Source organism: Alligator sinensis, unplaced genomic scaffold (assembly GCF_000455745.1).
Source record: "Alligator sinensis unplaced genomic scaffold, ASM45574v1 scaffold290_1, whole genome shotgun sequence".
In the NCBI taxonomy this organism is placed as follows: Eukaryota; Metazoa; Chordata; order Crocodylia; family Alligatoridae; genus Alligator; species Alligator sinensis.
This window is the reverse complement of record NW_005842755.1, coordinates 677438-688795: the sequence shown is the minus strand read 5'-3', so window position 1 is coordinate 688795 and position 11358 is coordinate 677438. Positions and strand designations below refer to the sequence as shown.

At 44.1% G+C, this 11358-nt stretch overlaps 1 protein-coding gene across 1 annotated transcript in view; it reads left to right on the top strand.

Annotated features, from left to right (window-relative positions):
- COL4A3BP (collagen type IV alpha 3 binding protein) overlaps positions 1–11352 on the top strand; it is a gene marked incomplete at its 5' end in the record, with an annotated part of 54206 nt that extends 42854 nt beyond the window's left edge. The window contains 2 exons of the mRNA XM_006034632.1: positions 4302–4438; positions 11198–11352. Coding sequence (XP_006034694.1) covers positions 4302–4429 — 128 coding nt within the window. The remainder of the gene's footprint in view (positions 1–4301; positions 4439–11197) is intronic.
- Between the last annotated feature and the right edge of the window lie 6 nt (positions 11353–11358).

Sequence of the window (11358 nt, the reverse complement as noted above, 5' to 3'; positions counted from 1 at the left end):
ACTCTTTCCTGCCTATGCAGGGGGTCGGACTCGATGATCTATTGAGGTCCCTTCCGACCCTAACATCTATGAATCCCAAACAGACACTTTTAGACAAAATAAGTGAGATGCTTATAACAGTTATAGCCAGTTTTATTTGACTTGCTTCATATTTTTAAGTAACAGTAATCTTCGGTGTCCAAATCTCCTTTCCTTGTTTCAGTTAGCCAACACTATTCAAATATACTTTTTTCAGCTAGTTAAAATCTCCACAGTAACTGGTTTGTAAATATTACTGAGTTTGGTTTTTTGTTTTTTGTTTTTTCTGGACAGCATCTGTTATGCTGACCAAAATCCTCAACAGCCAAATAAAAGATTGATGTTGCTAAACTAATTTTCCATGCATAAATCCACTCAGTGGTTTATTTTAAAGCAGTGATTCTCTGCTGGGGTGCCATGATGCCCAGCCTGTGAGCCAGGATCTAAGCAATCATGCCTCCTCTTTTCTCAGCGCTTGACATCCCAGTATCCTACAGAAACGAGCTGTGTCTATGGTGGCTCCCCATGCTTCTAGCAGTGTGCAAACAAACAGCTGTGGGGCTGCACTTTTCAGCCTGTCCTAATCTTCCATCTCCTCCTTTGCTCCTGGGGCCAGTAGAAGGAGTTGCATGCGCATCTGACTCCAGTACTAACATTTGAGTCCCTGGAGGACTAGCAAGTGTGACCTCAGGTGCAGACCAGGGGGTGGGAGTTGGTGGGGAGAAAAAATAAATGGCACAGAAGGCTGAACCCGCTCTGGTACTCCACTCAGCTGACATGAACTAGGTTGTCTCATTGGTTCTCAACTAGCATGGCCCTAAATGCTGAAAAATTATGAAAGGGTAAAAAAGGTTGAGAACTGCTGTTTTAAAGGATAACTTAGGAACTATATAATAGTTTCCCTTTCAAAGCACAAAATATTAGAATAATGCATGCATGCATCTCTTCACTTGCTTTCCACATTTTTCAGCATGACTCCTTGAGGGACTAGATCAGGGATTCTTAAACAGGGTTTCATTCACTGTTAGGTGTACCAACATAATTTACAACATTTAAACACAGATTTCAAATAGAAATCCATACGGTCAGCAGCATTCTGGCTTGGTATTGTCTTTGAGTTGCTTGTAACAGAAGAATCACTGTAGTAGTGTTCTGTAGTCAAAGGAACAAGTGAAAACTAAGAGCTGGCATTTTCCAAGGGGAGCTTTGAGTCTAGAGAGGCTGAGAACTGGCCTAGGTAGTTGAGGGGTTTACACCATTTTAAAAAGGTAGGAGACAGACAGCACAGATCCTTAGACTGGCTTAATTTCTAATGTAGAATGGACCTGGACCGAGGAGCGCCGGGAGCTGGGAGTCTCCCTGCAACCAGCCCCGCACGCCGACCCCGTGACCGTGACGCCCCGCACAAGAACCTTCCTGGAGAGGTTCCTGAACAACGCCATCCGCAACAAGTACGCTGGCGACCTGAGGGCCAAACCCGACCAGGGCAAGGTCTTCGACGTCACCTCGAAGTGGGATGCTAGCAACCACTTCACGCGCTTCGCGGACTGGCGCTTCCTCCACCGCACCCGCCTCAACTGCCTGCCTCTCAACAGGGCTGTCCTCTTCGGCCACCGGGACAAGAGGTGCCGACGGTGCGGCTACGTGGCCGCGACCCTCGCCCACGTGCTGTGCAGCTGCAAGCCACACGCCAGGGCCTAGCAGCTCCGCCACGATGCTGTCCAGGACCACCTGGTCAGGGCCATCCCGGCCACAGTGGGGCAGGTCTCCGTCAACCGCACCGTCCCGGGCTGCGAGAGCCAGATGCGCCCCAACATCGTGATCACTGACGAGGAGGCCAAGAAGATCGTCATCGTGGACGTCACCATCCTGTTCAAGAACCGGTGCCAAGCCTTCACCGACGCCCGGGCTCACAAGCGGGAGAAGTACGCCCCGCTGGCCGACACCCTGAGGGGCCGCAGCTACAATGTGACGGTCAACGTGCTCGTCGTGGGAACGCTCGGAGCCTGGGACCCCAGCAACGAGAGCGTCCTGAGTGCCTGCCGCGTCTCCCGCCGCTACGCCAAGCTGATACGCTGCCTCATGGTGTCCGACACCATCTGGTGGTCCCGCAACATCTACGTCGAGCACATCACGGGCCACCGCCAGTACACAGACCCCACCAGGAGAACAGCTGCTGGACCGGACCCAGAGGGGACTGCCTGAACCCCCCCTCTGCACCAGACGGACCTTCGCTTCAAGAGGATTCTTCAGCAGCGGACGACCCTGTACCACCCGAAGAGGACCCCCGCGATGAGACTGTATATAGACTGAGACACTTTTTCTTTGGACCACTTCTTCCACCATTGCGGACCATTGTAACGGGTTTGTGTGTTTCTGTCCTCTTTTTCTCTCAGCGTCGTTGGCTAACTTTGTATTGCCTGTAACCTAGTTGCGTTCCCCACCTCACCCCCATCCTTTTATTGTTAGTCCCTCGCCCGGGCACTCTGTATTTCCCTATCGGCTTTGTCAGCTTTTTTTGGATTTACAATCCTAAACATGTACTAATAAAAGTCAATTTGTTCCTGTAAGAATCTGATATCTACGCAGCTTGACCCATGGTAATTGTTAGCTTGCAACAAAGCTGTTACCTGCTTCCTGCCACCTAGTGGGGGGTTGTAGTAATAACAGCCTACCCCTATTAAGTGAGCATCAGTTGGTTAAGTACCTAGGTATAACTAATGTAGATGTGCAAAACCAATGTAAATTACAACAATGTATATGATCATCTGTCCACATCCATAGTGCGGAGTAGCAGAATGATCAGCTGTTCTCTCAAATACCTGGGAAATATTTAATGTATTATCAATACCATTCCTTTTAATACTGCTGTATTAAGTTTTCTTTAGTAAAATCTCCATATGCAGCTCAGTATTGTGACAAGGAATTTTTACAGAAGCACTAAATCCTGCAGCATCAATAAACAATTCTATTTTTAATTCAGATAAATATGGAGGTAATGTGATTAGTGCATAGTGCTTGAATTTACTGAATTTAAAATGTATTCTGTCGATTACACTTTTAATTTTCATGGGGCTCTGGAATGTTATAGTTTCAGTACTGTTACTACATTATAGGCAATGCTGGTGTTCTATACCAAAATGCATTTTCCCAGAATTGGAGTGTATTGAGAGACCCATTCAAATTTGAACTAATCTAAAATAATGATGCACAAAGCAATTCGTAAAACACTGAGAGTACAGGCAAGTACAACACCATTGAGCAGTAAATCAAATACTTTTTTTTTTTTTTTGAATGAGAAACAAGGACAAGAATGCTGGAGGTATGTGTTCTTTCTGAAAAATGCTGTAGGATTATAGTCTTCTATTTGGGCATCTTGGCTAAATGATTTTTGTTTTATCATGTATTCCTGTGTTGTGATAACAAATTAACTAAAATCCATTCTACTCCCAGTTGCTTGCCTCTTACTGTCCTGGCTCTTATTTGCCATTGCATTTGTTTTCTAGCTGTCAATGGCCCTGATCCTGCTATGAGATCAGTGGAGTGGGAGCCATTAATGTCACCAAGAGCCCTGCAGAGTCTTGCTAGTCAGTCCAGTAGGGGTGTGCAAAATGGGTCCTATTCAATTCGGATTCAGCTCAAATCAAGGACAGTGATTCAGTTCATTGATTCAGATTACTGTCCCCGATTCGATTTGACTAAATCTGAAGTTTCTATGCTGATTCGGAGAACCGGCGATTCGGCCATAGACACAGTTTTAAATGTTGTTTCTACATACCTCAAGGTACCAAGCATGGCTCGTGAATGCTGCAGTGCTGGGATGGATGGCGTGTCCCACGGGAGTGCGGGGGATCCCCCCCCGCATGCTCGGTGGAGAACCCAGAAGTAAACTAGATTCTTCATCAGCTTTTAAATGTGTATAATATTTTCCACAGATTGTACCTGCAAACTTGACATTAGTTTGATACCAGATCTTGGCCTGGATAGGATCCTGACTGAGTTTAAAAACAGGAATCATCCTGAGTGGCTCTGTGTAACTTTAAATAGTGCTTTAGATTTTTAGTAAATAACAAATGGTATTCCCTTAGCTACTTAGGCGTTATAATTTCTATATCTAATCAACCAGTTGTTAAGAAATTGTGCTTCTGGATTGCAGGGGATGGATGGTCAACATTAAGCATACATTTTGTCTGTAAATGTGATATACTATGAAACATTTACCTGTCCAGCCACCTGTGTGCAAATGCAACTATTATATCTAGTTTAATTTTTTTTTTTTTTAGTGAACCCTGGGGGATGGGCACCAGCCTCAGTGTTACGGGCAGTGGCAAAACGGGAGTATCCCAAATTCCTGAAGCGTTTCACATCATATGTGCAAGAGAAAACAGCAGGAAAGCCTATTTTATTCTAGTATTAACAGGTATTTGCTGAACTTGTCACTTTTTCATTATATGTTGATGTAAGTACTTAAGGCTAAACCAAAGATAAGCAATGTAGAAATGTTTAAACATTTTCAGAGATAAGAACTTGCATATGTATTCTGAATTTTGCAGTAACACTTATTTAGCAAATACATTTATTTTCTATGTATGTAGAAAAAAATAAGATTTACAATTACCATATTTCTTCTCATAGCCAGGATGAATTTGATTTAAATGAAATCTATTTTAAATCACAACTTAAATCACTATTTAAATCACTGGTCAGGAAGCCTCAATTTTAATCTTTTTCTACAAATGTGCATTCTTGTTGTTTGATATAACCTTCATGTATATTATTCACAACTTGGAGATGTACGTTTCATTTTTCGAAGGTACACACTAGATTTTAAAGCAGTGATTTTGATTTTTTTCAGATTCATTTTGCAACTACATCAGACAACTGAATTATGATTAGGTTATTTTATTTACCAAAGCTAATTGAAGGAGATAGTCTACCTCCCAATATATCTCCAATTCACTAGATTAATCATGGATATTTAGCAGATAATTTTGCCATGCTGTATTAAGAGGACATCAGATGAGTGCAGCCATAGGTTATTAGCTTGGGGCTTTCTTCTAGATTTCTTCTCTTTTATGGCCTGGCAAGCCTGCTGCCATGATAGGTTTTCCCTTCTACCATACCATTCCTTCACTAGATCTCAAATCAATTAAGAGGCTGTGTACTCAGAAACATAGACTTCTGTCATACTCAAGACTTCTGGATTATTCTGTTCAAAATGTTTATTTTGTTTCTAGTGCCCCTCCCTCCTTGCATTTATCTCCAGACTCTTCCTCCTTGCCCAGATCTACTCCACCCCAACAAACAAATTCATTTAAAAGTGAAATGTTTCAAGAAGTTAGAGAGAGATAAGGGCATGACTCTGTGTACACAAACTTGCAGGGAGATGAGAGGGCTGACAGGTAGGTAATCAGGTCTGGTCTCTCTCATCTCTCTCTGCTGCTGTTAACAAGGATGTTAACTCAGGAGACGCATCCACAGTTTGAGAACTGAAAATAAGCATCACAGAGATGCTTAATGGAATCTTCTAGGCTGAGCACTGAGTCCCACTGGGTAGAGTGGTTTTCTTTAATCTAATCAATAGAGGAGCCTCTGGGAACCCCATAACATTGGGCCCCATATATAATCCATGGCCTGTTGTGACCTATTTATAAAACTTTTCTAAGAAGGTTACATGAAGGTTACCTAGTTTCAATTTAAGATATGTTAAAGCTCAAAGATATCATCATGGAGTAAGGATTATAACTTCTAATTATTTACTATTTGAGACAATCTTGATTATAGGTTTATTCTTTTTTTAAAAAGCATCTTAAAAATCAAAAATACGATTAAATTAAAAAAACTGACTTTTTTTAAATTTTTAAAAATTCATTTTTTTTAATTGTTTTTATTCCCCCTGCTTATACCATATGCACTTTCTTCCCTTTCAAAATTATCCTTCCACACATCCCAATTTTGTCTTTTAAGCAAAGGAGCTGATTTCTCTGGCTGGAATGGCAACAGTGGCATTTTGGTTCTAGTAGTGTTGAGGAAGTCGGTTGACTTCATGACTCATTATCTACTTGATTCCTGCTAATTGTTTTTCATCTTGGTATTAACAGCTTACTTTCCTTTTTTTAATAGTCAAGACATTCCACTAATCAAGGTCCATTCTTTAACAATTCTGCTGTCTGTTAGCCACTTTTGGTCTCTCGTATTTCACAGCTCTGCCTTGTGTGTTTTTTAGCTCTCTTCAAAATCCTAGATCTACCAATAGAGTTCAATCTTCACCAGCAGCTACAATTTCAGCTTTGACAATTCAGCTGTAAAAGCAGTTAAAACTGTAGCTTTTGCCTGAGCAGGAAAGGGAGGGTGAAGTGAGCCCATTCTCCACCGTGGCCATATCTCTGGATAAATCTTTTTTTTTTTTAGTCATTCCCCAAAACAAGATGTCTCTTTGTAACAGGGAGCCAAAGGCTATTGTTACTTTAAGGAGAGAGCAGCAGATCAAGCTTGCTGTGTAGGGCAGGGAGCTGGGCTGCTAAGAAGCAAGCTAGCTACTAGAGAGAGAGCGCCATCAGAAAGCAAGCAGGCCAGAAACAACAACAGGATAGGCGCTACCATTTAGAGGGACTGTTCTGGAGCTGGCTACTATGTAGCATGCTGCCAAGGGGCAGACCTCCGGGCAGCACAGGATTAGGAACTGCAAGCTAAGCTGCAGCAGAGGAGGACAGGATGATGATCAAGCCAAAAGGAGAAACCCCTGTGTGTGGCTGGAGAGCCATCTGACAGGACAAGGTGGGACTTTGGGGCATACACAACCAGTGCCTGAGATTTAGCCATCAGTCTGGCCCTGCAGGCTTCAGGGAGAGGAGCTCCTGAGCAAGATTGCTGCAGGAGGTGGAATGACTAACACCCAAGCTGTCCCAGAGAGCTGCAGGGAGAGTGCTAAGTGCTAATCGATTTGCTTGTATTTGTTTTGACTAAGGTAGATACCGGAGGATGGGTTGTGGCTATGGGGAAGCTGTGGAGGCCACAGAGGGGTGCCTCGTGGGGCCCTCGGTGGCAGGCAGCCTACCCTGGCATCAGGGACCCAGAGGGCTGAGGCTGGTGTGATGAACTAAGCTGAAACTGGGAGAGCCCAGGCCAGTGTTAGGCAACTTAGCCTGTGGTCAGGGACCCAGAGGGCTGCAGGCTGGGGCATTGGTCACTTGGGCAGCAGTGACCACAAGATAATCAACTTCAGGATCCTGACTAAAGCAAGAAAGGTGAGCAGTAGAGTATGGACCCTGGACTTCAAAAAAGCAGACTTGGACTCCCTCAGGAAACTGATGGGCAGGATGCTGTGGGAGGCCAGTCTGAGGGGGGAAAGGAGTCCAGGACAGCTGGTTGTATTTTAAAAAAAACTTACTGAAGGGGCAAGAACAAACTATCCTAAAGTGCAGGAAGAATAGCAAATATAGCACGTGACCAGCTTGGTGTAGTAGAGAACTCTTTGAGCTTAAACACAAAAAGAAAGCTTACAAGAAGTGGAAACTTGGACAGATGACTGGAGAGTATAAGCATATTGCTTAGGCATGCAGGGATAAAGTCAGAAAGGCCAAAGCACAACTGGAGTTGCAGCTTAGCAAGGGACATAAAGTGTAACAAGAAGGGTTTCTACAAGTATGTTAGCACAAGAGGAAGGTCAGGGAAAGTGTGGGTCCCTTACTGAATGGGGGAGGCAACCTAGTGACTGATGATGAGGAAAAGATTAAGTACTCAGTGCCTTTTTTACCTCTGTCTTCATGGGTAAGATCAGCTCTTAGACTTCTGCACCAGGCAATACAGTGTAGGGAGTGAGCAGCCCTCAGTGGTGAAAGAACAGGTGAGGGACTTTTTAGAGAAGTTGGATATGTACAAGTCCATGGGGCCAGATGCAATGCATCCCAAGGTGCTGAGGGAGCTGGCTGAGCCACTGGCCGTTATCTTTGGAAACTCATGGTGACTGGGGAGGTTCCGGGTGATTGGAGAAGGCAAATATAGGGCCAACCTTTTAAGAAAGGGAAGGAGGAGGATCCAGGAAACTGCAGACCAATCAGTCTCACCCCAGTCCCTGGAAAAATCAGGTCCTCAAGGAATCCATTTCTGCATACTTGGAGGAGAAGAAAGTAATTGGGAAGAGTCAGCATGGACTCACCAAGGGCAAGTCATGCCTGAGGGCAGGGGCAAGATGTACCTGATTGCCTTCTATGATGAGATGACTGGCTGTATGGATGCAGGGAAAGTAGTGGATGTGATGTACCTTGACTTTAGCAAGGCTTTTGATAGGCCTCCCGCAGCATTCTTGCAAACAAAGTAAGAAAATATGGGTTGGATGAATGGAATGTAAGGTGGATAGAAAAGCTGGATGGATTGTCGGACTTAACAGGTAGTGATCAATAGCTTGTTCTAGTTGGCAGTCATTATTAAGTGGAGTGCCTCGGGTATGTCCTAGGACTGGTTTTGTTCAATATCCTCATTACAATCTGGAAGATGGAATGGAGTGCACCCTCGGCAAGCTTGCAGATGACACCAAGCTGGGGGGAGTAGTAGATATGCTGTAGAGTAGGGCTTAGGACTCGGAGTGACTTCAACAAATTGAAGGATTGGGCCAAAAGAAATCTCATGAAGTTCAACAAGGACACGTGCAAAGTCCTGAACCATAGGACTGAACAATCCCATGCACCGCTATAGGCTTGGAACCAACTGGCTAAGCAGCAGCTCTGCAGAAAAAGACCTGAGGGTTAGAATAAGATTGATGTAGTCAGCAGCGTGCTCTTGTCAAGAAGGCTAACAGCATACTGGGCTGTATTAGCAGGAGTGCTGCCAGCGGATTGAAGGATGTAATTGTTCCCCACAATTTGGCACTGGTAAGGCAACATCTGGAGTACCGTGTCCAGTTTGGCCCACCTGCTACATAAAGGATGTGAATGTGTTGGAGAGAGTCCAGCGAAGGGTGGTGAAAATGGTTAGGGGTACTGGGGCACATGACTTCTGAGGAAAGGCTGAGGGAACTGGGCTTATGTAGTCTGCAGAAGAGAAGACAGAGGGGATTTAATAGCAGTCTTTAGCTATCTTAAAGGGGGTCCAAAGAGGATGGAGCTAGACTGTTCTCAGTGGCGGCAGATGACAGAACAAGGAGCAATGGTGTCAAGCTGCAGCAAGGGGGTTAGGTGGGTTATTAGGAAAAACATTCTCACTGGGAGGGTGGTGAAGCACTGGAACAGATTACCTAGAGAGGTGGTGGACTCTCCTTCCTTGAAGGTTTTTAAGGCCTGGTTCAACAAAACCCTGGCTGGAATGATCTAATTGGGGGTGATCCTGCTTTGAGTTAGGGGGTTGGAGCAGATGATTTCCTGAGGTCCCTTCCAACCCAAATTTTCCATGATTCTGTGATTGAAAGCAGCCCAGCCTGAGTTCAAGGATCCAGAAGACCAAAGACGGAGTGAGTTAAAGTAGTTCAGCCTAGGATTAGAGACCCAGAGGGCTGGAGGAACTAAGCCAAGGCAGTGACACTGAAGCCATAGCAGACTTAAGCCAATAGGACTAAAGCCTGGTAAAAGGGAATGAAACCCAAGAGGGGCAGAAGCCAGACCAGGACCAGGGGCTCAGCAGGCTCAGTGGGTTGGTTAACAGACAGGGCCAGTAGGCCTGGTGGATGAACTTGAAGGAAGGAACATCTGTGAGGCATAAGTATGGCTACAGGGGAAGCTGGAGGCTTCAAATAGCTGGTAAGGCAACTGAGGCACTGACAGGGCCAGGAGTTGCAGTTTAGTGCCTTAGGGGCAGGGCTAGGGTCTCCTGGGTATGGGAGGGGCCTGCTGGCCAAAACGAACTATGGGTTGCTTTGGGACTCTGGAGCAGCTTCCCTTTAATGCTAAAATAATTCTATCAAGGAGTGGCAGGCAAGGAAAATGGGAGGATACCCTGAGGAGCTGGAATGGGCCAGGAGTTGCACGGTCCCCAAGGGGCATCGCAGCTGCCCCTGGGGCCAGGTCCTGTCAGTCTTATTGTGTCGTGTGTGGTATGTGAGAAAAGTGGTTGATTTCTTCCAAACAAATTGTACATATATTTTGAAAATTTTAATTTTACGTTGTAGTATGTCCAAATTCAGTGCAAATGGTGCAAACCATTTTTGTTTGCACGTTTTAGTCTGATTGGCTATATTGGAGTGAATGGACTGATGTTACCTAAACATAGACTAGGTTTTTAATAAGCTAGAAATGCATGAGAAGAGTCAGCATTGACCTTTCCTCATCTGTCAAACATAGTCTTAAACTCCTATATTTTGAAACAAATCAAGGTTTTATGAAGTTGAATATCTTTCTGTACACATTACACTCTCTTTACTTGTTCTGAAAGATGAATAGTTGAGGTGTCCAGCATCCCAATGAAGATCCTCATGATCAAAGCGGAGACTGGTTCTGTATGTTTTGAGAAATGGGATTTTTTGATATGAGATTCATCTTTTAGCAAAGAACAATTTCATTCTTTTGTCATCTAGTTGACAGGATATTGATTTAGGATTTTTGGGATTGATTCATTTTTACTGTAAAATCACAAAATGATGTAGATTTAGTCAAATGGATGTCTCGGCCATTGGTGAGTATCTGTTGTCAAGTGCTGATGTAGTTTTGAATGTCACTATCTGGTCACAGCTGATGTTAATTGGCTCGCCAGTCTTTTTCAGGGCAGTCTCAATTATGTTATCAGATGCAAGCTTCTTGCTTATGCAAGATTTAGGTGTGTGCTTTTGTGACGTTACACTGAGATTGCAGTATGCTTTGACACATGACTGTTAGGCCAGAGCAGTAAAGTGTCAGCCGTGTAGGCAGAATCTGGCAGCTCTGATATAGCAGAAGGTAGACTAGATGGATTTTTGCCTGCTTGCTGTTCTGATCTTTACACCGGCTAGCTCTTGAATAGGTTTCATTTAGCGTACAAAGCCCTAAAAATCTGAGTCATATGATCCTCTTTTGTAATGATGTCACTTTTCCTTTAATGCCTTTTAGATGCCTTCGGTTACAGATGGCTTGACTGAAAGTGAATTGGTAAACTTGGCTCATACAAACAGGAAAAGAGTTTCTGAATTGCACATTTTCTAGAAACATATTTCATAACTTATTCTTATGTGATACTCAAAATTAATTCTGCCATGTTCTTTCCATGTTTTTGACAGTGATTGGAACAAGACTGTGTGAACATTCCATGTTGGAGAGAGAACCCAAATTGAATGCTCCAAGCTGGAACATAGGATCTACAGTCTTTATGGCCCAAGTCCTAGGCTTTGTGTACTAAAGTGAAGAAATATTGCAACACCATGAAGCTGAACATCTAACA